This window comes from Ptychodera flava, chromosome 15, assembly GCF_041260155.1.
Source record: "Ptychodera flava strain L36383 chromosome 15, AS_Pfla_20210202, whole genome shotgun sequence".
NCBI lineage: Eukaryota > Metazoa > Hemichordata > Enteropneusta > Ptychoderidae > Ptychodera > Ptychodera flava.
Window position 1 is genome coordinate 24,139,330 of NC_091942.1, and position 26,701 is coordinate 24,166,030.

At 37.7% G+C, this 26,701-nt stretch overlaps 1 protein-coding gene across 1 annotated transcript; it reads left to right on the forward strand.

Annotated features, from left to right (window-relative positions):
* The first annotated feature begins 81 nt into the window (after positions 1 to 81).
* LOC139151631 (nuclear protein localization protein 4 homolog) lies at positions 82 to 25,324 on the forward strand. Its single transcript, XM_070724558.1, has 17 exons — positions 82 to 215; positions 717 to 800; positions 3,172 to 3,290; positions 3,881 to 4,120; positions 4,410 to 4,458; positions 6,522 to 6,616; positions 7,055 to 7,178; positions 7,982 to 8,161; positions 9,390 to 9,476; positions 11,952 to 12,023; positions 13,257 to 13,383; positions 14,229 to 14,389; positions 14,942 to 15,013; positions 20,515 to 20,613; positions 21,042 to 21,158; positions 21,699 to 21,813; positions 22,581 to 25,324. Exons 1-17 carry the CDS (start codon positions 201 to 203, stop codon positions 22,757 to 22,759), a joined length of 1,935 nt encoding a protein of 644 aa, XP_070580659.1. The 5' UTR covers positions 82 to 200; the 3' UTR covers positions 22,760 to 25,324.
* Positions 25,325 to 26,701: the final 1,377 nt, after the last annotated feature.

Sequence of the window (26,701 nt, forward strand, 5' to 3'; positions counted from 1 at the left end):
ATAACGATCGTATTTACATATGGTAGAGTCAAAAATTGAAACTTGCTCAATCAAAATACGCTATTCTCGTTAAATCTCGCAGACGACATGAGACTTGGCATTTCCAATATGGCAGCCTCCTTGATGAAACTGTGAATTACAAATAACTCAAAAAATTTCGTGGTTTTTAGATATATCAGCCAATCTAACAAAAATCGAAAATGCCTCCTCAAATGGTAAGTGTGAACTGAGCGATTTTGAAAGGTTTTATATCTTGGTAGCCAAGTTCAGCCCTCATGCCCGCGCTTATTTCCAGCAGTTGATTTCACAATGATTCAGGGAAATGCAATCACAGTGAGCATGTTGCAACATACATGTCGATATTGTTGGATCAGGTGCCATTATAGAAAATCTACTTCCTTTGAAATCATTTTTCTAATCGCAAAAGAAGAGCAGAAGGCTAAATCGACCGGACTACTCACACTACGACAAAATACAAAGATTGAAATGTAAAATAACACTGCATTGATACTTTGCTCATGGCTATTTTTGTCCCGATTTTGTGGACGCAGTTCTGTCGCGTCAGGCAAGGTCCCTCGTGCTTTGGGCATGGAAGTAGTCCGCTATTACCTCCATGCTCCGTGCAAAGACACCATCCTTTCACAAATATATGTTAGTCGCTAGTCAGAGGAAATCAGTGATAAAGCAAAACATTTGGTTTACTTGTTAATTCCCAGTTGCTAATCAGAGTGCAGACTCCAAGTGGACAGAAGAGAGTACAAATGCATGCAAGTGAACGCATTGCCAAGTTATACACCAAGGTAAGTTTGTGAATACTGAGAACTTAGAAGACAAACGATTTGCTTTTCTGTTGTGATCTAATTTTTAAGTTGTACACTTTTATTAATAATCTAGTTGTGTTAATTTTCTCAAAACAGTCACTTGGTAGCTACTGTTATTCTTATTAGAGTCTACCACACATAGTAGTGGTGTTTACTAAAAAATATCAAGGATTATTGCCTTCTTTGAACGTGGAAGGTCTTGTGAATGTAATATTGCCATCGATCCGTCAGATATTGACTTCTTTTGGTATGAAGGCGGTGTGATTTAAGCTTAGACAGTGGTCTCCCATTCCACTGTCTGTGTTTTCTAGTGTATTTGATCCACTTATAACTACATGTAGTAATTTCCCTGATCAGAACAGGGCTATACGTCGCAGTGCAATGGGAGTGAAAATCACATTTTTTGTTAACAGTAAATATTTTAAATTGACAACAGTAATTATCTATAAATAATCACAAAATATGACCGGCAAAGTTTCAAGTTAGATTCAGAGGAAGAAGTTACTCTTCTCATCAAATATTATCTATGGTCCACTCTGAACATTCATCTCCCTGTTGAGATCTGTTATCTCCTAACGGTAGAAACCTACAAATAGTCATCACAGCTATGATATGCATACATATCCATGCAAGCTTACATCAAGCAGGGGTTTCGTTAAGAGCCGGCCACCGGCCATATGGCCGGCTGTAAGGCGATTACGGCCGCCTGTTATTACCTGAAAATCATGTAATTGCTGTGCCGCTTACAGGAATGAATAGCTGGTAACAAACAGCATATCGGCAAAAATTTACAATGATCTGTATCCTTAATGCTGAATTACTTGTTTTCAACACTTTTGCGGGGCTTTCAGAAAAAATTTTGTGTTCATTCGTTCGCATTTGTCAATCACGCAATGCCTCGCTAAGCTTACAGATGTAGGTACCGGTACCGCACGGAATACGTCCATACAACGTAAACAGGGTGGTTGGAGGTTAGAGTCATTGAGCGTGTGCAGTGACGCAACATTGCATTGGCCATGAGATGTGAGTGAAGTGATTCAGTTGGGTCTAAATGGAGAAATACAGACAGGTTGATGAGGAAAGGTACAGCCGATGGCAATTTCTCAGATCATATTGATACTTATGCGGCGTTTTATGAATATTTATCGGGAAATGTTTCTTCTGAATGTATCAGCAATCGCCCCAACCGCGATCCATGGCCGTGGGTTGTAAAATGTAAACAACACCTTGCCATTGGTAGTTAACGTTCGTTCTCGGATTTTAATGATTTTGTTTACGTTTGACTTGCCTTAACTCTGTTGGCATATAAATATCAAAACTGAATAAATTGAAGGTGTAAACTTTAGCAGACTGTGACGTTTAGCGGTAGGCTGTAGCACAGTCATCATACACGGCAATGCAGGAAGATGGGAAATGGAATAACCGGCCATGGACGCTATAGCCTGCACATGTCGCTAAAGTTTGGCTTTCCTGCACCAAAAGCCACAATAATTCATTCAATAAACCAGCATCAATGGCTTCCAATGCATCTCTGAATTCATATCTTCTATGGTTTTTGTGTTGAAGACGATGCATTTTTGAGTGTGGTTTCCAAAAAACGAACACTTTCATAAAACGAAGACTTTTTTACAACAGCTGCTGTTGATGATTTCAAAGTAGATCCAGGCTATCTAATGTTGGTCCCTGATCGTTTGAAACATGTAAATAAAGTAGAAATGCCGAGCGACTGGGGGCTAGTGTACTAAGGTCAAAGTCAAAATTCATAGAAATTTTCATTCTGTTCTACCAACAATCATTGGAAATGACTATTTTCAGAGGTGAACTTTTGTCCAGTTTTTATAGCTAATATGGAACCGTGTATTGGTGGGCGGGGGGGGGGGGGGGGGGGGGGGTACGTGTCATATAACCAAACATCCACATGTTTGACGGTTGGTATGGCTTGGCCCCCTGTTTTCATTTGGCCCCCTGTTTCAAAACTTAGTGAAACCCCTGATCAAGTCCTGTCACAGACTGTATGATGTCAACATGCTATGCATGCTTGACACACATGTTCATGGAATAAAGGGTAGACATAACAATAATCAAAGTCCTGTCTTTTCAGTGAATGCCCTGGGGCAATACCGTCTTCTTTTCTGTTAGTAAGACAGGAACTTTTTGAATGTTTTACACAGTACATGTATGTTTCATACTTTTGAGTGTTCATATCAACTGATACTTTGCAGAAAGGTAGAGTTGCATGTGTTGTGCGACACTGTGTTTTCTCATCGTTAATTCTATGCCAGCTCTGGGTACACCGGGTACAGAGGGCCGTTGCTCATCATTTTGTGCACTTTGCATTTTCCATTGTTAGATTGCTGCTACCGTAGAATTGACAGCCAATGACTTTGAACTTTTTCAAAAAAGAGACAAGTCACAACATACAAAGCTGAACAGCAACAGCAAGAAAACATTGGAAAATGTCGGAATCAGGTTTGTACTGTGTCTCAGCTTGTTCCTTACTACTTCATTTCATTGATAATGAGTTGTACATGTACGTTGTGACAAAAGGGGTTAAAATGGCATTTCATCATAAAAGATAGCCCAATGCAATTTTATTTTCAAATATAATAACTTTGTGGTTGCTTATTGTAATAGAACTTATCATCGACATGAGGAGCAATGTAATCAAATACATTGTGGTACAAGTTATGATTGTGACAAACTTTACATTTTGATCAACATTCACAGTATGAGCTTGAGACCATGGCAGTGTAGCAGATTTCCAGTGGGTTTTAGCATAGTGCCCGAATGTTTGCTACATGTCCAGAAATTTCCTCATGATTTTAGTCAAGCAGATGATCCAAACCCACACTCAATCAGGCTTTGTCGCCCTCAGGGAAACAAACGTACAGGTTTGATAACACTTCTACCGTATTTGGAAAAAATGCATTAACTATATCTTTGCCAACAGCAGAAATGCTGCAAGGGAGTCTTGAGTTCCTCAGCAGTTACAAAACTGAGAAGTCATCATTTCATGTGACAAAGATCAACCAGCGTAAAACAGTGTCGTCATTTTGCAGACATGGAGACATGCTGTACATGTTTCCGCATCCCGGAGTCATCCTGGATGCATCTTCTGAAGTCATGGACACCACAGATCACTACAATCCAGACCTGTCTGCATCCGGTGCGTCAGGGGGGAACAACTTCTACAGGTCCACAGCTGGTGCATCAAGTGACAATGTAGTTGAAGAAGATGAAGTGGACACTTTCATAGCCACCTTGGATGGCAAGATCAAACGAAAAAGGGATGAACAGCTGTGAGTGTCTTAAAATGTCTCCCTTAAGTATAATCTATGTAAATTGATAATTTTGATATCTGCTTTTGGTCCCCATGTGAACTTTAAAGAAAAATTCAAGTCTTGCTATGATATAAACACAATAAATTGATAATTATTACGGTTGCTTTTGGTCCGTGGTTCAACTTCACTGGAATGTTGAAAGTGAAACTAGAAATCCAGATAGATGTAGTCTGTACCTACAAGTTGGTGTGATGTATGTGAATGATAAAAGTCCTCTAACTATACACATTTGGTTTCTTTTTGACAGATGTCGACATGGGCCCAGGGGGAAATGTGTACACTGTGCTGACCTTGAGGTGAGTCCAGAATTTGAAAAATCTGTTTTTAGCTACTATAGACTATAGTCTATAGAAGCTATTGGGATGGGTATCCGTCCGGCGTCCGTCGTCAGTCTGTATGTATGTATGTATGTATGTCCGTTTGTGAGGCGTCCGTCCACTCAAATATCTTGAGAACCGCAGTACTTACTGATTTGATATTTGTTGTGTAGATGAAAAATATGATTTTGAGAAACTGTTTTTTTTAATTTTTTGATATTGTTGAAAATAGGCAAATTAATGCCAAAAAAGGTGTTTTTGGTAAAAAATCTTCTTCTTCATAACCGCTGGTCAGACAGCTTTGTTATTTGGTATACAGGTCCCTAGGGATAACCCGACTTAGATTTGTTCAAATTGTGATGAAATATGCAAATGTGTATTTTTAAGGAATTTTTTTGTCATTTTTGGTCAAAGTTTGACTTACATTGTATGTAATTCTTGTACTGTATAAACCCTATCAATTCACCCAGAAAAAAATAATTAATATGATTTTAAATAATTGAATTTATTATGAAATCATCAAAGCCAAAATAATTTTAGTGTGGAATTATCAGAAAGTTCAACTTTTTTTGACAGTTCATAGTGAATTGAGGATTAAAACATGTAAAGGCAACTTTCCTGAATCCCAACTTTGATATATTCTGAACCACCATTTATGTTATCTAAAAGAAATTGCTCATAATAGTTTGTCATGATAGGGTGGTCAAATAAATAGAGATAGAGAAGTTCTAATTTCCATTTATGGTTGACTTGGTAAGGATAAAATAAGATTACTTTTTGAGGAAAAAAATAGAGTGGTCAATTAAAAGAGTGGTCAAAGTGATAGGGTTTTTATGGTAAAGCTGGGCTGTAAGATTCCTCGTGCTATTTATAGCAATTATGCAATCTGTGTAAACAGTGCAATGAAAGTGTAACATGATTCCTTATAATGCTTTTGATGACCTTGAACTTCTTAAGTTTCAAACATTTGTCTCTTCAGTGTGCTTTCTCTGAGTACGTACAGTCTCAACTTATTCAACAAAACTTACTTACAATGTTAATTTGAAAGTTAAAATGTGCTTGGTTAATATAATGAAAATACTGATATTAAAAGATAACCAGCTCAAGATTCTTTATAACCTGACAGATATGCTCTTTTATTATGACGTAAATCTTGATTTAAGCAAGTCTTGTTTACGTTAATTAGAATGTAATTAACTCTCGTTTATTTGCTATTATAGACTAATATAGTCTCATGAAATATGCAAATCTGTATTTTTACGGAATTTTTTTCCATTTTTGGTCAGGCCATCCTGAAATGAGCTATCAAAGATATCCACCTTCTTCATCAATACATGTGTCACAAAAGGTTATTCTCTACATAACACAGCAGAGCTCTGTCAACTGTTGAGTCGCTTGTTTTTTCAAAACCGCTGGTCAGACAGCTTTAATATTTGGTTTACATGTCCCTAGGATGACCTTAGTGAGATCGTTTCATACAGTCAGGAAATACTTAATTTTGTATCCATGTCTATAGTAGCTTCAGGGACTTTGGCCCTATGTTTTCGAGTACACAGAGTTTAAAGGTAATGCTAGTGAGGGAGTATTGAGTTCTCTTGTGACCACAAATAAAAATTGATCCAGAACCCATTAGTTTCAGTATGGGGATTCATAATGCTATGTATTCTTAAGCATCATGATTTTTCGAAGCTCTCAAATGTTCGAGAGAAAGATTTATGTCGTGGTACATCAAAGTGATATCAGAATTCATGATGAAAATTCAATGCAGCTGCTGTAACATGTGGATTATGTATCGGTCATGCACTGAATTCTGAATACAACTCACGATACTTCAGTTTGCAATCAAATGACTTTGTAATGCAGTAAAGCTTTTTCCCCATGAAAGACATCCCCATATCAAACATGTGACATCTACATGAGGAAAGGAAATAGACCTAGGATAAAGTCAATATTAATATACACTATCAGTAGTGTCCATAAATAACTTGATATTTTCCCTGAGATACTTTTTCACAATACAAGTCTTTGACATTTGTTTGCAGCCATACGATGAAAGATACCTTCGTGAACATGACCCTCCAATCAAACACATGTCATTCCATGCCTACACGAGGAAACTCACCGGTGGAGCAGACAGGTCAGTCAAACTAGGACTTTTAGGAGTTCCAGATCCCATGACAGTTAACGTCTTTGTGTTTTGTCTATTGAACTGCATTTACATGTATGTCTACAATGAAGCTGTATATTTACTATATATTTACTAGAAAGAAAGAAAGATAAGAGATTCCAGAATTAACAAGGGAAAGTCACTGTTATTCATATTCTGTGTGTTGTTAAAAATGACGATATTGTGATGTTGAGAATTATGTGAAATAGTATTGTCATATGCGTTCACATCTATATGACGTCATTGACCATAGAGATGAAAAATATATTTGAATCTCACAATGGGTATGTTGAAAGCATTTACTAGCAATACCATTCCACTGCATTGCGATTCTAGTAAGATTTCTCCAGCAGCACAAACTAGAATCTGATATGAATGATTGTAGTGTCGTTGATTGTCTACTTGCAGGGGTAAATTTGCAATGATGGAAGACATCAGTTGTAAAATCAAACCAGGCTGTACAGGCCATTTGCCCTGGCCTGAGGGTATTTGTACGAAATGTCAGCCAAGTGCTGTGACACTCAACAGACAGGTGAGATATCTGTTTCCATTCAACCTGGCCTTGTTAGCTCTTCTGGGAATTGTTTTGAATCCATTTATAATCAATGTTTGGTTTTCCCCATTTGCCATAAGCTTGACCATTGTAGACAGTTGGATTGAGCCAAACCATAGAAGGAAAAAGGTGGACCTCAGTGTTCACCTTTGTGACCTGTTCATCCCTGATTCCCGGTAAACGGGTCCACAGTCACCATTGATAACAATGAGTTTGGGCCAAACCATGGTGGTGAAGGGGTCAAATAACTGAATATTACCAAAAGTTGGTGGTGAAAGGTTTAAAAAACTAGAATCCACTGTATGTAATCTAAACTCCCAACAGATGCATATAGGATTTAAGATTTCTCAGATCAAGTCTCTGATTGCATTTGAGGTTATGCAGAAAAAAGGAAAAGTGGCAAGTACGTTGCTTTCAATGCTAATTGGAGATTGTGTTCTTAAACAAAAAATTTGATGGTGCAAAAGGTTACTGAGAGTAAAATCAGTTGACCTACCTACACCTACATTGTACTGTATCATTGTCAAGTCGTCTGGTAATACATCACACTATATGCATTGTAAACCTGACAAGGAAATAGGAAAGGTTGTACGAATCTACCTACACTTGCCTTCTTATTAATAATAATAATAATAATAATAATAATAAATACTTTATTGATCTCCATAGAGAAATTACAATATCTGCTTCAAAGCAATCCATTATTAGTGTATTAGTGTATCTCTACATTTAGACAATTAACAAAAACTGTTTTTGTATTTGTTTTTCTCTTCTACATCCAGCCCTATCGTCATGTTGACAACGTTATGTTTGAGAATCCCAAACTGTTTGATCGCTTCATTGACTACTGGAGAAAGTCCGGCAATCAGAGAGCTGGGTTTCTTTACGGCCGGTATGAGTATCATGATGGAGTGCCTTTAGGGATTAAAGCTACCGTGTCAGCAATCTATGAACCTCCACAGGTAGGTCACTTTCACTTCCATTCATGCTTCATATCTATTTGAACTTCAACAAATTTATTTCTTAGTAGTATGGCCATTTTGACTATGGCCAAAGGAAAGCTCTTTTAAGGTAGTACGCGCCTCAAAATTGAAAGACTCAAATTTTCCGTAAGGAAATTGTAAACCATCCCTGTTTGAAATCTAGTATAATCTAGTGGTCATCATGCAAACTTTGGTACTAAAGAAACAAATTACCTAATATTCATAGACATTTGAAATTCAGAATGGCCACCATCCCTTTGTCAACTGCATGCGGAAAAATAAAATTTTAAATTTTCAAAAAAACTGAGACCATGAAAATTTTCTCACTCCAAGAGCTTAATCCCCACAAGTGGGGGATCAAAAAAGAATTTTAAAAATTTGAGAGATCGAATATCTATCCATGAGGTGCGTTCTACCTTAATGCATGTTGTTCATTTAGTTTTCCTATATCAGTCCACCGATAACTTCTGTATTACATCTGCTAGGTCAAGTGATTCAAAGTCAGCATAAAACTAAAGGTAGTCAGAAGATTACTTTGATATGCAACATTGTAACACACAGAATTACTACTATCTTGTCAAGCCAGTCTAAATCACGACAATTACATATATCTTAACTGTAGGAATCTGTAAAATTTGAGTGTGTGTATTGAGTCTTTAAATGGGAACTTCCCCTATAAAAGCTGGATTATTGTAAATCTATGCAAATGTACAAAAAGCCACGCTATTGATCGGATGTGTTTGGTCCAAGAATCCCATAATTTTGCCATGTTTCAGGTGTGTATTGTCATTGAATCTTGCATATGATATCTGTGAATATATAGCAACTAAATCTGAGTCAAAAATAAACTGAAAAAATGTTAATTTTTTTTGTCAGAGAACGCATATGTTTCAAAATGTATTCCCTGTACAACCATGTGACCCTTCTTTGCATATGTCAAGAAAATGCCAATCATGAATATTCAAAAACTCCTGCCCAGTGTATGCAAATGGCTGTGTCATCAGTAATCCCCCTATTGTGCGCCCATGGTCCTGTAACTTCCCATTTAAACTTGTCAAGTCTGTTATAATGTAGTGGACACGCATTGCTGTACTGATTGTACACCAACTTGACCTGACAGTGACAGATGTACATAACGGGAATAGAAAATGAATGTTATCAGATTCAGATCTTTAGCATGAACTGTATTCCATCTTTTCTTCAACAGAGCTGTACTCGAAACAGTATAGAATTTTTAGAAGATCCTCATGCTTATGTGGTGGATGAAATAGCAAATAAATTAGGCCTTAGAAAGGTAAGTCTCTGGTGAATTATGTTTCTCTAATGCTCTCACGTCCAATTCCTGCACCAAAAAAACCAAAGATGCAAATAAGTTACTTTTTTGTTCTAATGATTGTAAATCTTTCAAAAAATGATCCGTTGGGGTTTTTCAATGTACCAAATGTCAAAAACAATTCATGTATTTCAGAATTGCAATCCCAACTCACATAATGTTTCCCTGCATGAATATTTTCCGTTGTAGTAATAAATTATACACTGGCAAATGTGTTGGTTTTTAAAATTCTTTTTCGGACTCAAACAAATGTACTAAGTGCAATGTCTGCACTATCACATTTTAAACTTTATTTTTATCCATGGCAAAGTTGAACTTATGCAGGTACAAGTTCGAATGAAACGGTTGAAACTATTGTGTATAGAAAAAAAACTCTAATTAGTCCCCATTATATTTATATGCAAAGTAAATTGTTTTATATATCCCTGTAAAATGAGTCAATGTCAGGGAAAGACACTAAGGGTTGTCCGATTGCCCGGGGCAAGTGAAAGTCGCGTTCGGGCAAGTGAACCTCCGATGCCACTTGCCCGACGGGACAAGTGAAAAAAATAATACCTAGAAATCGAATTCACGAGAGCGATTTTCTGGTGAGGGAACACGGACTTAAACAACAAAAAAATTTCATATTATGTCATTGTGAACATTTCCATAAGATTTTTCATAAAATTGCATGAAGAGTTGATGAAAAGAATCATGTAATCGCTTTCAATAAAATGCAGTTCAAACAATACCACCGGTTAAATACCGTACGCTGATTTTGCATATGAAAAAGCTGTTCAGCTGGTGGAGCGTACGTTCACCAAAGTTCATTGCATTGACTGTGAGGTTACTGTGTCTCACAATATGTCGATACGTAAACACACAGCGGTTTGTGTGCTTTGTATGAACGTTTATAATGATGTAAAAATAAAGTCCAGTGGCGAAAAATCACCACAAAAAAGGGAGTTTTACTAAAACGTACTCTTCAATGTTAACTTGTTGAGTGACAGTGAGTGGCATCGTGGCAAGACCGCATGCAATGAAAGTCATGACGCATGAGCAAGCTTTGGTGTCAACGGGTCCAGTCTTTGAATTTTCAATGAACACTGACTTAATTTTCAGGTGAATAAGCTAAAAGTTACTTGTTCGTGGCGACCAACCTCTCTGTTTGTGAATTTTCCCATTCTAAAATGACTGTCAAGAAGCAATTGGAGCCAGTTTGACATCGAGAAATTCATCTTTTAAGACACATAGAAAACCACCGATGTCTTAGGTTGTTGGTTTAAATTCTATTTAGTCTGCGCATGAGCATTAAAAAGACCACCTAGGTTATTAGAAAAACATAGGATACTGGTATAGTGCAATGGTATTCCAAACTTCATAGGGCTTGTGTATGATGTCAGCACAGTAAAAACATGACAAAGAAGTAGATTATTTTTCAGAAGCTTCAAAACATTCCTTTATAGCTACAGATTTTTTTCTTTCTGTATATATAAGTTAAAACTTTAAACTGCAAAAATACTTTGAAGGTACAATTAAAATGGCTGTTATTGTTTGTACATTACGACCCAAGAAAGTAAACATACAAACATATGAACTGTTAAAATTTTTCTATGAATATGAAAGCCCCACTAGCTGTATATCTTGAAATTTGTGACATGAAAAGGCTTCCTATTTTTTCTGGTTTTCTTTAAATTCTACCCATTAACAGGATACAGTCTTTTGCAGCTTTACAAAACATTCTTTAGTGAAAAATTGGACAAGTAAATTTACATTTTAACATTATTTTGATTTCCCACCATACTACAAAGAAAACAAAACATTTTTGTCCCAGTTGAAAACATTCAACACTATGCATTACATTGGACTACTCTGCTGTTTCCATGAATATTCAAATGCATATATGCACGGTGTACACTGTTTTTGCTATATTTGCATTGGTGCCATTTTACGTTTGGGCACACATATTTTTCTTGTTCAAAATTGCACATGCAGTCTCACTGGGCAGTTAACAATACTTGTATTCCAACCCATCAAAGAGCACATTCCCAAAAACTTGTTTTAGTTCAGAAGTAAAATCACATAAAGAATGCTAAATGATACTGCTAGTGGGGCTTTGATAATTAATTTAATATAAATGAGCCATCCAGCACTCTTAGAAGTGTGAGGAGAGAGAACCCTATGAGAATGTCTGACATTTTCTCATGATAACATGATAATTTTCAAAATAAAGTGTGTGAAATGAAAAACCAATGTTTTAGCTTTTTTCAAACAAGTAAATTATACTGGGCAAGTGGATTTCCAATTCGGGCAGTGAACCGAGCCCTCCACTTGCCCGAAGGGCAAGTGGATAAAAAAATAAGTGTCTTTCCCTGAATGTACTAAAATTACATACAGCACCTTTCACAGATCGTCTCACTGGTTGTCATGTTATTTCAACCTTTCTTTGTATTGTAGGTAGGGTGGATATTTACAGATTTAGTCGCTGAAGATCTCAGGTTAGGAACTGTCAAGCATGTCAGGAACATGGTAAGTTGAACATTTCTGTTCATATGACCTGTACTGTATTTTACTAGAATATTTGTCAATCTGCCTGAGCAATTAGCAAATTAGTTTGGCCAAGAAGAATAATTAAATTGTTTCTTGGAATCGCCACTTCTGCTTTAGCCAATTTGGAAATTCTTTTTTGAAATTGCGGCGACCATAATATTTCATATTGCGTTTATTTTAGTGCTGTTGTAAAGAGGCTAAAATGTTTGGTCAAGGTAAAATGAAAAAGCACAAATGTTAGACCCCACCTAGAGGATGTTAAAAAGACAATACTGCAATTATTTTACTTTTAGCGCATTTTTGCTGTGCATATTTTTAAACTTTTCTGTTTTCTTCTGGGTCATGTGGAAATCCCCAGAATTTGTTCTGTCAACACTGCCTGTATGTAATGCCTTTATTATGATGGACAGTTTGTAAATTCTAGACTCTTATTCATCAGTTACAGTGTTATTAGTGGATATTTTGTTGTTTTGTAAAAGAAGTAGAAAAACTTTCACTTGCATCTGTAGCTTTTCACAAAAATCCAAGGAACACTATTTCTTCCCTCTGGCCTTGGCTCTCATCTGTTCATTATAAGGGTGTACATGTACCACCAACAGTTTGGTTTTAACTGCAAAAAGGTTCGGGGTGAATTTTTTTTCCAAGTCTACATGTTCCTTGACTTCAGTTCTTCATCTTTCTACACTATGAAGCTGTAGGCGAGATAGAGTACTCTATATTGTCAAGTGAACAAAGAGTACTGCTACACTTGTTTGTCTGACAACACAAAACAGAAATTGTACCATGCTTTATGGCTTGCTAGAATCCAAACTTTCTTTCCACAAAATAGACATGTACCTGAAAATAATGAAGAGATGCGATTTAAAGTAATTCACTTATCAATACATACTACGTACAACATTTACACTAGGCTTTACTTGCAGTGTAACGTCTACAGTTAGGGTATTCATGCTCCTTAACTTAAATAATTTAAGTCTCTGTTGTGTCCCTATGAAACTGGCGTAGAGCTGTACTGTACTGTTTCAAAGTAGAACTGTTGCAGTTTCAGAAAACACCTTAAGTATTTGAGAACCAGCATTACATTATCAATTATTAAGGCATTCTATTGGTTTAAGCCATGACTTTAATGTTATGAAGTTGTCATGAACTGAAATTTTCAAGAAAGATAAAAAACATTACATTTTCACAACCATACATGTATTTTCCCCACAGGATGCTCATTTTTTAAGTTCTGAAGAATGTATCATGGCTGGGGAATTTCAGAATCAGAATCCAAACCCTTGTAAATTAGCATCAGACGGCAAGTTTGGATCCAAATTCGTCACAGTTATTGTTACTGGTGAGTTTTCTGTTTGTGTACTCCAGCTGTCAAGTGTTTTTTTTTCGCCATTCGCACTGTGAACCAGTCAGTTGATTTAAGGTACATGTACATGTACATACATGTATAATGTGCCTTTGGGACTGATACCTTTGAGCGGCAAAGTCAATTTTCGTCGCCTTTATAAAATATACCACAGTCAATTTTTTTCAGATTTTTACCAAAATTTTGACTAAAAGCTGTAGTCAATGAAATGCAATGTCCATTTTGTCCATAATTGTTAAAAACTCACAGAAAAATTCATAAAAATTGGTAAAATGTTGCAATAAAATTTTGATGGGAAAAATTACGGCACTCAAAGGGTTTAACTTTCGGTCTTCCACTTGTGGGGGATCATTTTGAAGCTCATGGAGTAACTAAAGTTTTTCACTTACTGATTTTTACCAAAATTTAATTGGAAATTTTATTTTCCCCATAGAGTTAAATTTGGAATTGTATTTTCCCCACACAGTTAACATGGGGATGGCATCCATTTTGAATTTCAAACAGTGGTAAATTTTGGCAAGGGTAACAGAACTTTCATATCACAGACAGGAGTGAAATGACTGAAACCAGGGATACAACTTCTCATAATGGCACAGTTACTGTACTGTTATTGAATACATGTAGTAATAATAAAATAAAAATGGTTCACTCTAATTACCCATCACATCCTATGAAATCATTAAAACAAAATGAACAAATGGCATAAAACAAATGCATAATTTAATCATGGATGTCAAATTTGAAAGTAAAATTAATGCACAGTGTCATAATGATCTTCTAAAACCCCGATCTCTGAAATGATGTGTGTTTTAATTTTTTAGGTGACTCTTCAAATCAAATCCACACAGAAGCTTATCAGGTGTCCAATCAGTGCATGGCGTTGGTCCGTGATGATTGCCTTATACCGACCAAAGACGCACCAGAGCTGGGCTACATCAAAGAATCCTCAAATGAACAATACGTCCCTGATGTATTCTATATGGTGAGATGTGCAACCTCTTGTGATGAGTCATCGAAATCCATTTGATGTTCTGTAGTTTTGTCATACATCAACGGGCATAAAATTGCAGCAACCGTCCTCTCTCTGTTGAATTCTTTACTCATGTTGATGTGTTTTAGCACAGTCCCTCTGTGCTTGTATGCTTCCGTAAGCGTGCCCTTCAAAGATACAAGTCATTTTCTCGATCTTAATATCACAAAGTTTTTACAAGTAAAGAAATGTAACTCATGATATCCAAACAAAAGTGAAAGAACGAACATATAACTATGTTTCACCTTCAAAGCTGCAAGTATGAAAGTCAAGCCTGTGACAAAAATAAAAATTGAATTTCTCCCTGTCAAAATACAGTCAAAGCAGTTTCAGCGAATTCAAACTAGAGTTTAAAGTTTTAATGATGCAATATTTTTAAAAGTTTAGTATATCATCAATTTGATTTTCCATCCAATTTTCTAAAAGGCAGGAGAATAGTGTATCTGTGTTTTTGTTTCAGTTAAATTTTCTGTCTAATTTTTTTTTCTTCCTCACAATTTTTAGATGAAAGATTCCTATGGAAATGAAGTGAAGTTACTAGCCAGACCTTTACCAGTAGAATATCTCATCATTGATGTAAGTATATGAGAGAGAGAGAGAGACAGAGAGAGACAGAGACAGAGAGAGAGAGAGAGAGAGAGAGAGAGAGAGAGAGAGAGAGAGACAGAGAGACAGAGAGAGAGAGAGAGAGAGAGAGAGACAGAGAGAGAGAGAGAGAGAGAGAGAGAGAGAGAGAGAGAGAGAGGGAGAGGCATATGCCAACAGATAGACAGACAAAGACAGCCAGATATTAAATGGAGCAACTGTGAAAAACTGACCGACAGTCATAGAGAGAGAAAAAGACAAACACAGAGACAGTCAGAGGGAGAGAGCATTCTGAAGTACAGGAATATTTTTGATGAATAACTATTTTAATGCCTGTTTTATTTAACCATAATGGGTATACCACTCGGTTTTTCACCAGTTCTCTCCATATACCATATGTGTATGTGTATATAAAGTGAACAAGTCAAAATCTCATGGTATACTGTTGACGGTTGTAGTTTATTGCTTAATTATATATATATATCACTTGCTCTCCCTATGTCATATCTACGGTGGCCCCTACACGCCACGGAACTCTATTACTTTTGAATATAAACTCTAATTTTTCTTGACAATATCTTTAATATTTGTAAGAGATTTTATTTCTCCACCGCAAACTTTTAATTTTGTACGGGCAACTTTATCTTAACATTATCTTAACTTTAACTTCTCGAAAGTAGTTTTAGTTTTAACAATAAAGAAATATGTTTCTCAAAAGTATCTTTATTTTGTAAACAAACGTAAAATTTTTTCAAGACAACAAACTCCCCTACACGTCATGGAAATTTATTACTTTTGAACATAAACTCATATTTCTTGACAATATATTTAATATTTGTAAGAAATTTTATTTCTCCACAGCAAACTTTTATTTCTGAACGGGGAAACTTTATTTTTGGGGTAAACTGTTTTTAAAAACTTTTAACAAAAACACTTTAACTTTTAAAAAATAACTTTAACTTTGAACAAAATATTTGTTTCTCAAAAACGTTTTTTATTTCGAAAAGAAGTAAAAATTGTTCACAGCAAGAGTTTAAGATTTTTGCTGAGCGCGAACTGAGTTACTTAAATGACATAACCTTATGTCTTTAGAGCAGAAAACTTAAATTCTTAAAGAAAAGTTTTATTTTTCCAAGAGTAAAATTAATCTCTTTATGGAAAAAAGATTTTCTCAGAGCAGCAAATTGAAATACAGAGAATAAAACTTTTTTTTCAATGGCGAGAAATTATTTTCTGAAGACAACAAAACTAATTTTTTCAAGATATATTTTCTACATATGAGTGTGGTTTAAGAATTTGGTAAAACTGAACTGAGAAAGAACGAAAAAGGAAGGATGAAAAAGTCAAACTTACTTTTCTTCAGAGCGAAATTTATTTCTGAGAGGAGAAATATTTCATGTGAGGGCGCAATTACCTATAATGCATAGCAAACTCTTTCTAGCGAGAGAGAACATATTTTTGGGAAGAGTAAAACATTTTTCCGACGAGCAAAACTATTTTAACGGCGGCGGAAGTTAAAGTATCCCACCATGCAACACCCAAGTGTGATGACCCAGAGTCTCCGAGTTGGTAGCCGGTATCAGACAGTTCGTGTTAGTGTCGGCTACATGGACGATCTGCTCTCCGAGACAACCATGACTGACTTCATCAGCGCATGGAGGTAGTAGGGCACGCCCGCCCGGCCCTACCCTGCCTGCGTACGATGCTGTGTGTTGGGGCTGTATTACGCCGGGAACTCACAACATCGTACACTGGGCTACGGGCACGCGGGTCAGTTGCCACTTGTCTGAGTCCCCGAAGAACGGTTTTATGTTTGCGTGATTCGTCCTGACGGCAGATGGTGTGCGACGGGACCGCATTGGGGTTCTTCATTAGGGACTGGTCAGTTTCTTCGGCCTGGGGGGAGGGGGGGGGGCGGGCGGTGGATTATTTTTTGCCGACGTCAAAAAGTGGCTGACCCCCCCCTATTCCAAATTTGAAAACAGGGTGACCCCCCCATCCCAAATTTCGAAAACAGGGTGACCCCCCCCCCTGCGCACGCGACAACTGTAAAACAAAAGGTGGACATAATATATATATATATATATATATATATATATATATATATATATATATATATATATATATATATATATATATATATATATATATATATATATATATATATTTTATATTTTACATACATTTATATTTTAACAGTTATTCTGTGTTTTAGTGAAATTGTTGACATGTCAGTTGTAAGATAGGAATTTCAAAGTGTCAATCTTGAAGTTTGAATACAGTAGGGTACATTTTGAATGAGTTGTGAATGTATTTCACATTTTCTATGCTTAACCAGATGTCCTGAACAGAAATGGATGTCAATCATTAATATCAAAGAGGAAAGTGCAGTAAATCAAAAATTTTGATGGGTGTTAAGACTTTCCAGCCATCCAATGAAATCAGCTCCTGAGGAGCCATAGAGAGACATTTTCGCTAAATCTGATGTGTGCAGTGTCTGAGATGACCTTTTCTTGTAACATTGAAACCATAAAAGCACAGCTAATAATGACAAAAACTGCCTTTTTAACTGTTATTTTGGTCATAAAAAAGTATCATTCTACAGAAAACCTGAGACACAAAGGAAAACAGTTGCATTAATGACAACGAAAGATATCTTGTCATTTTTCTATCTCTAAAATAAGTCACTTTATCAAATATATATTGTGAAATATTTGTGCATGTTGCTTTCTCATACTGAATTCTCATACAGAGAACAGAAAAGTATCAGGAATTTGTCATGCTTTTCACTTTCACTTAGCAAACATCAAGATATCTCTGGCATATATCTTTGATTTATTACAGTATGGTGCCCGAAGGGCACGGAGAAAAATATGAAACATTCTGATACCTCTGATATATATTTCTTGTATATTAAAGTCATGCACAGGAAGGGCGTGCTGAAAAATGTCTGATATATTAAAGTAATAAATGTGCTCGAAGAGCACGCTGAAAAATATTGAACATACAGATATCTCTGATATATGTATGCCTGATATGTTAAAGTTGGGCGTGCTGAAAATATGTCTTATTATTAAAGTTACGCGCCCAAAGGGCGCGCCGAAAATGCAACTGAATGATGAAATTTGTGGCTGACACGATGCATTTTAGGCAATGATGAGCCTGTGTCGAAATTCAAAAACACACTGACCCCCCCCCCCCTATTGGGCATTTCAAAAACATGGTGACCCCCCCATCACCAAAGTCAAAAACACGGTGACCCCCCAGGCCGAAGAAACTGACCAGTCCCTTAGCTCTGCATTGCATAGCCCCTGCGTACACGGTACAGGTCTGTGTGTTCCCGGCGTTATACGCCGGGAACACACAGACCTGTACGCAGGGCTATGCATGGCAGGGCTGTGTGTTACCGGCGTTATACAGTCTCCCACCACATAACACCGGTAACACACAGCCAATGTGTGTGATATTCTTTTTTTCTAAGAGGAGAAGCCAGATTCGTAATTTATAGAAACTGAAAGTGAACCGAGCCCGCCAGATTTGACCACAGTCGCGGACTGGTTTTGACTTTCACGTGTTTTGCGGGGTCAAAAACGTGAAAGTCAACCAGCCCGTAAAAGGCATATCCCGTCCGAAAACACCACAGCTGTGGGTCGACCCACAACTACTGTATTGACCCACGCTTGACTGTGGTCAAATCTGGCGGGCCAGGTTCAGTTTCAGTCGAAGACTCTATCAATTACGAATCTGGCTTATAGAAAAGATGACTATCACACAATATAACATTAACAACACAGAAACTGATGAAGGAATAGCTCTGCATGGCAGGGCTGTGTGTTACCGGCGTTATGTGGTGGGAGGCCGTAACGCCGGTAACACACAGCCCATGCAGAGCTAATGAAGGAACCCAATGCGGTCCATCCCGTCGCACAACGTCTGCAGTCAGGACGAATCACTCAAACACAAAACCGTTCTTCGGGGACTCAGACAAGTGGCAACTGTTGAACTGACTCGTTTGCGTGCCCGTGCCCATAGCCCTGCGTACGATGCTGTGTGTTCCCGGCGTTATACGGCCCCAACACACAGCATCGTACGCAGGCAGGGTAGGGCCGGGCTAGCTGCAGTACAGTACGGCAAACCGTCCGACCCAAATACCCAGGTAAAACCTCGAGGTACTGTACTGCAGCTAGGGCTGGGCTAGCGTGCCTGTATCGCCGATGAAGTCAGTCATGGTTGTCTCGGAGACTCTGGGTCATCAAACTTGGGTGTTGCATGGTGGGATACTTTAACTTCCGCCGCCGTTAAAATAAAGTTTTGCCCATCGGAAAAAATGTTTTACTCTTCCCCAAAATATATGTTTACTCTCGCTAGAAAGAGTTTGCTATGCATTATAGGTAATTGCGCCCTCACATGAAATATTTCTCCTCTCAGGAATAAATTTCGCTCTGAAGAAAAGTAAGTTTGGCTTTTTCATCCTTCCTTTTTCGTTCTTTCTCAGTTCAGTTTTACCAAATTCTTAAACCACACTCATATGTAGAAAATATATCTTGAAAGAATTAGTTTTGTTGTCTTCAGAAAATAATTTCTCGCCATTGAGAAAAAAGTTTTATTCTCTGTATTTCAATTTGCTGCTCTGAGAAAATCTTTTTTCCATAAAGAAATTAATTTTACTCTTGGAAAAATAAAACTTTTCTTTAAGAATTTAAGTTTTCTGCTCTAAAGACATAAGGTTATGTCATTTAAGTAACTCAGTTCGCGCTTAGCAAAAATCTTCAACTCTTGCTGTGAACAATTTTTACTTCTTTTCGAATAAAAAACGCTTTTGAGAAACAAATATTTTGTTCAAAGTTAAAGTTATTTTTTAAAAGTTAAAGTTTTTTTTGTTAAAAGTTTTTAAAAACAGTTTACCCCAAAAATAAAGTTTCCCCGTTCAGAAATAAAAGTTTGCTGTGGAGAAATAAAATTTCTTACAAATATTAAATATATTGTCAAGAAATATGAGTTTATGTTCAAAAGTAATAATTTCCATGACGTGTAGGGGAGTTTGTTATCTTGAAAAAATTTTACTTTTGTTTTACAAAATAAAAAATACTTTTGAGAAACATATTTTGTTTATGGTTAAAACTAAAACTACTTTCGAGAAGTTAAAGTTAAGATAATGTTAAGATAAAGTTGCCCGTACAAAATTAAAAGTTTGCGGTGGAGAAATAAAATCTCTTACAAATATTAAAGATATTGTCAAGAAAAATTAGAGTTTATATTCAAAAGTAATAGAGTTCCGTGGCGTGTAGGGGCCACGGTACATATCAGCAGTCGTATCATTGTGCTGTGTCTGACTCTGTCTAAAATTGTATCGTGTGTGATGCAGCACAAATGCCACTCATGCTGATATTTCACAGGAAAAAGTTGACATTGGGTGATAAGCTGCAAATACTGTTCTGTACATCCAAATCATTTTAGCCTCACGACATTCTTACAACACATCTGTTTGTCAGGTACCAGCAGCTTTCCCGCTAGAGCCACAGTATACATTTACCGATAACAAGGAGAAAAATTTCCCGATTGAAAACAGGACGGCTATCAATGAAATGCAGGTGAGTTACTGACTCCAAAATACAAGTCACTGCTCATGATTTGATTGTGTTAATTCTACTGGTGTTAAGAAAGTGTTACTTTTTCATTCCAAGATTGTCTTCTCAGTTCTCGTTCACATATTTCACAGCTGAAAAAATCGTACAGAGGTAAATTGTTTGTCTGGTTGTTTGTATATTTCTCTACTCTTGTGTGTTTCCTTTGTATATTAGACACAAGGATATTCACACAATCATACATGTATCTGCCTAATTTGAAATGCTGGCTGTTGTTCTCAAAATGCATGTTAGCACTCTCACTGTTCTCCACTGAAGTGTTGACCCACATTCATCCATGAAGTAGTTGTCTTAGTCCAGGTCAGTGTGGACATTCTTCTCAAGTAAACATCTCCCCCAGTGTCAGTGTTCTGCTCCTTGTCTTCCATTTTCAGAGTTTTGACACCCTAGTGCAGTATCTACAGTACTTCCCATCAAGCAAACTTTTAGAAGCCATGTCAGATTTCCACTTCCTGGTGTATGTGGCAAACATGGACATGCTTCCTCTAAAGGTAAGGAAAAAGCAAGAAAAACAGGTTTGTTGTAAACAGTCAATTATTTCAGCAGTTTTCACAACTGCAGTGACCTGTAATGTGTGACCATTTGCCATTATTTATTTATTTATTTATCTTTGTTTTTATTTATCTTTATGATATTTTTTTAATGTAGTCATATTTATCTTACTCAAAGATGAACCCAGTAACATTTTGGAGACAAGCATATGTGATCGTGTAAATTTGCTTATGTTTTACATTCTATTAAATGATCATTATAGGATGATTAAAATAACCCCAAAGTTCCAGAGTAGCTCCAATAAAGTGTGCACAAAAAAACTGTATTACGAATTCAAGAGAGAAGAGAATCATCAACTGGAGAGTGAATCACAAGCAATCACAATCATGATATGAAAATTACTGTACTGATCTTTAAATCATTTTCTTTAACGCTCTGTACATGTCAAAGTATTGAGGTTATTACATGTATTCCATCGTGAGATGATGACATACAGTAGCTATGTGTGTGTGTGTGTAATGATACTTCTGGTTTTGCAGGATCACATGAATGGTTTATTGGCCGCCGTCAAGGACAGTGATGTCGGCCAGATGCAAGACTGGACCCAGAGTGAACAGTGGGCTACCATTGAACAACTCATTGCTGCACATACAGGTACAGAGCAACCTGCTATATTCATATACCTGTCTCCATATCACTTTATCCTGGTGACATCTACCACTGAATATCAGCGTTGACATTTCTGGCAAATGTCATCTTAAGTATTAGTTTTGGGTGTTCCCAATGTAAAGTTGCAGAAGCAAGATTACGTAGTCGTATGTACATGTTGATCTCCTATCATACATACATGCACAATTTACTGTCAGATGTGAAAAATGTGGTCGAATACCATCTAGCAATAGTGTGTACTTGAAAGACACTTTCATATTGAGTCACCATTACATGTGGCATTGGAGCTTTTCGTTAGCATAATCTGTGTGCAAAACTTTAGAATCCATTCTCGGGGCTTTATGCAAGTTTTTTATTCTACCGCGTAGAAGCATGTGCGTACAAATGAATGATGTTTACAAAATGGTACATCTAGTTGTACCATACACGTAGTAGACATGCTGAGAGTGAATTCCTTACACTGGCATTGAGGCGTACCCACTTCAGTTGTGTAAGGTATAAACATACAAGCTGAAGTGGTCACATATAATTTTAAACACATTGAGAGAAACTATGTACGGTAATTTGGATTTTAGAAAATTCCAGGCCTGTTGAAAGTACCGGAAAATTCCTGATTGAAGCTGCGGCTTCCATGAGGAAATAATACCGCCCTACTGTGGACAAGTCAGAAAAACTCGCGCAGCTTCCATTGCATAGTAATGAAAGAAAATCAAGATCGCTAACCTGTTTTGTGAACCGACTTTTTGTTTCAGGTTCAAGCAGCTCACCAACAAGAGGAAGTTTCATGGGTGTGCCGTCCGAGTCGCCCGCAGGAGCGGTTGGCGGTGGTGTGAGCTCAGCTGACGGTTCCCTGTGGACCTGCAAGCACTGTACATTCATCAACCAGCCTGGCAAGAGAGAGTGCGAGATATGTGGACTGCCTAACCAGTAGAGTTTTTGTTGGCCATATCAGATAACTGGGAGGAAAGCAGTCCAGAAATTCACAAATGTGGCAAATTGTGAAAACATGGGAGGTGGGACTGGGAGGGAGGAATACAGTCTGTCGAGGGAAGGGCAGGATTCATTGTAAATACCGTTACTTTACTGGTTGTAGAGAAGAAATCTCTATGAGATCATGCTAAGTTCAACCTGTATTTTTATCACACTCTCGGACCTTGAATAATATAAACTGACCCGAACCAATGCAGAGAAGATGATTGGGTCGCTCTGAGTGTTAGGTTTTTTGAAAGATAGATGGACAGTTGTACTTGTGAGATTCCGCAAAATGTGAGAAGAATTTTCCTGATTATTGAGAAAAATTGTCAAATAACTGAAGAAGAAAGGACTTGACTGTGGAGAGAAAACCTTAGTCATTGTCAGTCAACAGTTTCTCATGAGATGTGAAATCAAACACTTATTCCTACCAGTGATTTTTTTTTCCCGTACAAACCATATTTTCTTCCTTGTAAAACACTTGTAGTTTAAAAACAAAACTTTTTTCAGTACATACATGGTTACTGCTATGCTACTTGTTTTCAAACATTTCTTGGTTGTGTTTGTGTTTATCAAGCTGAGAGGGACAACTGAGCAAAAACTGCAATGTGATGTTTGTATTCATGGCAACCATGTGTATGTTGAACTACTACTGACATTGTGGCATTGCATACATAGCCTGGTAGCTACGCTAGCAGAAATGGATTCCTGAAAGCCAGAGAGTCCTAAGCTCTAAACTTTGTCTATATCACTGTCTCTTTGTGCCGAGAACTCCACCAGTTGATTCTTCTGTTCACCCCATTGCCATCTTGAGAGGTCCGTCTTTTCCACAGAAAACAAAGGGTTATACCAAAATATGGTGACAGTAGGGGTTAACAGAGTGTTCTCTGACTTCTGAACAGAAGCCACTGGCTACCAAGTTCATGTCCCCTCTCACATCATAAAATCTGTCCTGAATGGACGAGATCAAGCAGGGTATGAAAGAAGTGACCATCTTCAATTGAAAACATACATTCTTTGTTATTGAGGGCGCCCTCACATGGTCAAATATAAAGGTCATTGTAATTCTCTTTGTCTTCAGATTGACACTCAAAGTACAATATTTCAAAGTATCTCAACTTGTTGTGTTTTACAAGAGGCAACATTTGTGTACTTCATGATATTGCTTTTCAGAGCACACTGCTCAGCCAAGTGATATTCCATACAAATGGCACGATGATGTTTTCCCAAAAAGCTAGTCCATCTCTGAGATGTAATCCAACTTCAGTTTATTTCCTACAGGGTGTTTTGACTATCCAATCAAAATTATATCATTTCCATGATCTGCCATTCTGAACAGAGTGAGGACAATCCTGCAATGGTTGACCAAATGACTTAGGCTTTCATTACTCATCCTATAACCACTATAACATGAAAGATATCATCCATGGTCCTAGCTGTGATATCGTAGTGGTACTTGTGGCGTCTATCGAACGCTCTAGGGTCAAGGGTCACCACCACAGTTCTGTGGTGGTGACCCTTGACCCGAGCATTTGATAGACTGCACAAGTACCGCTGTGAAATCACAGCTACCATGGTCCTCACTCACACTTTATTAACTTGTCATTTCTTCTTGGCAAAGTCTAAATATGAACCATTGTGATGAGAAAGACGTGCACTTCCTTTATAGTAATATTGTAAAATAAGTATTCCATGATGTCAAATGTTATTTAGAGCGAAGATCAGCTCACTGAACCATGCTGACATGGTATTTGACAGAGCAGTGCTTCAACACCATTTCTAGACAAGAGATTGCAGATTTTTTAAAAACTTCATGAGTTATGGTACATTCCACAAATGAGTTCTTTGTTCTACAGACATATTCAGTATGGGACAGAGCTCGATCTTGTGAGATTTAATCAACTTCTCACACCAAACAAGAATAACCCAATACAACAATAGAAGACAGTACATATGCTAATTTTAAAGCTGAGGATTGCCAATACTCACAATGAGAGTATGGGGTCAATGAAATGGAATTGCTGTGATCAATATACTACATCCCACCTACAACTCTCAGTACCTTTTTCATTACTTTTCTTTCCTCTTTTTCTTGTTTTGTGCAAAATGTGTTTTATGTGATGCCTTCAAATTTCCAGAATATGTTGCTTTACTTTTGAAAAAAAAACTTGTCCAAACCTAGCTATGAATATGCAGCAGCATTACAGTGGTGAGGAATCGTGTAAAATGGGGTCATCCAGGGGTAGCATCCAATTAGGTGACATTCCGTATTCACAGCTAGTCGAACTCGTGCATGAAAAAGTGAAAAAAAATAGCCATGTGTAGACTTTTGTAGACAAGTTGGCAGGGAAATGAATTTCACAGAATAGGTTTCACTACATTTCAAGTTTCCTATTTTGACACAGAGGCCATTCTTAATGACAAATCTTTTGAGTTGTATATTTTGAGAGACACAAGACAAACAGATTGTTGCTTTCGCCGTCAATGAATAAAATGAAAAAAACCCTGAGGTCAATGACCTAAAGTGTTGGAGTGTCTGCTGACTCATTAATATATTTAACTTGTCACCCCTTATTCCTTTTAAACGGGTCCACAATAACCAATGATAACAATGGGTTTAGGATGGGGCAGGAAACCAGACGAAGGGATGGACCATTTGATAACAATGGGTTTGGGATGGGGCAGGAAACCAGACGAAGGGATGGACCATTTGATAACAATGGGTTTGGGATGGGGCAGGAAACCAGACGAAGGGATGGACCATTTGATAACAATGGGTTTTTGATGGGGCAGGAAACCAGACGAAGGGATGGACCATTTGATAACAATGGGTTTGGGATGGGGCAGGAAACCAGACGAAGGGATGGACCATTTGATAACAATGGGTTTTTGATGGGGCAGGAAACCAGACGAAGGGATGGACCATTTGATAACAATTTGTTTGGGATGGGGCAGGAAACCAGACGAAGGGATGGACCATTTGATAACAATGGGTTTGGGATGGGGCAGGAAACCAGACGAAGGGATGGACCATTTGATAACAATGGGTTTGGGATGGGGCAGGAAACCAGACGAAGGGATGGACCATTTGATAACAATGGGTTTGTTGACGGGGCAGGAAACCAGACAGAGGGATGGACCATTTGATGACAATGGATTTGGGATAGGGCAGGAAACCAGACAGAGGGATGGACCATTTGATAACAATGGGTTTGGGACGGGGCAGGAAACCAGACGAAGGGATGGACCATTTGATAACAATGGGTTTGGGATAGGGCAGGAAACCAGACAGAGGGATGGACCATTTGATAACAATGGGTTTGGGACGGGGCAGGAAACCAGACGAAGGGATGGACCATTTGATAACAATGGGTTTGGGATAGGGCAGGAAACAGACAGAGGGATGGACCATTTGATAACAATGGTTTGGGACGGGGCAGGAAACCAGGCAGAGGGATGGACCATTTGATAACAATGGGTTTTGGACGGGGCAGGAAACCAGACAGAGGGATGGACCATTTGATGACAATGGGTTTGGGACGGGGCAGGAAACCAGACGGAGGGATGGACCTTTTGATAACAATGGGTTTGGGACGGGGCAGGAAACCAGACGGAGGGATGGACCATTTGATAACAATGGGTTTGGGACGGGGCAGGAAACCAGACAGAGGGATGGACCATTTGATAACAATGGGTTTGGGATGGGGCAGGAAACCAGACAGAGGGATGGACCATTTGATAACAATGTGTTTGGGATGGGGCAGGAAACCAGACGGAGGGATGGACCATTTGATGACAATGGGTTTGGGACGGGACAGGAAACCAGACAGAGGGATGGACCATTTGATGACAATGGGTTTGGGATGGGGCAGGAAACCAGATGGAGGGATGGACTTTTTGA

Excerpts from the sequence above, each read along its gene's own strand:
- LOC139151631 (XM_070724558.1), top strand. Across the intron at positions 3,291-3,880 it reads TTGGAAAATGTCGGAATCAG|ACATGGAGACATGCTGTACA; the intron begins GTTTGTACTGTG and ends GTCATTTTGCAG. Across the intron at positions 9,477-11,951 it reads ATAAATTAGGCCTTAGAAAG|GTAGGGTGGATATTTACAGA; the intron begins GTAAGTCTCTGG and ends TTTGTATTGTAG.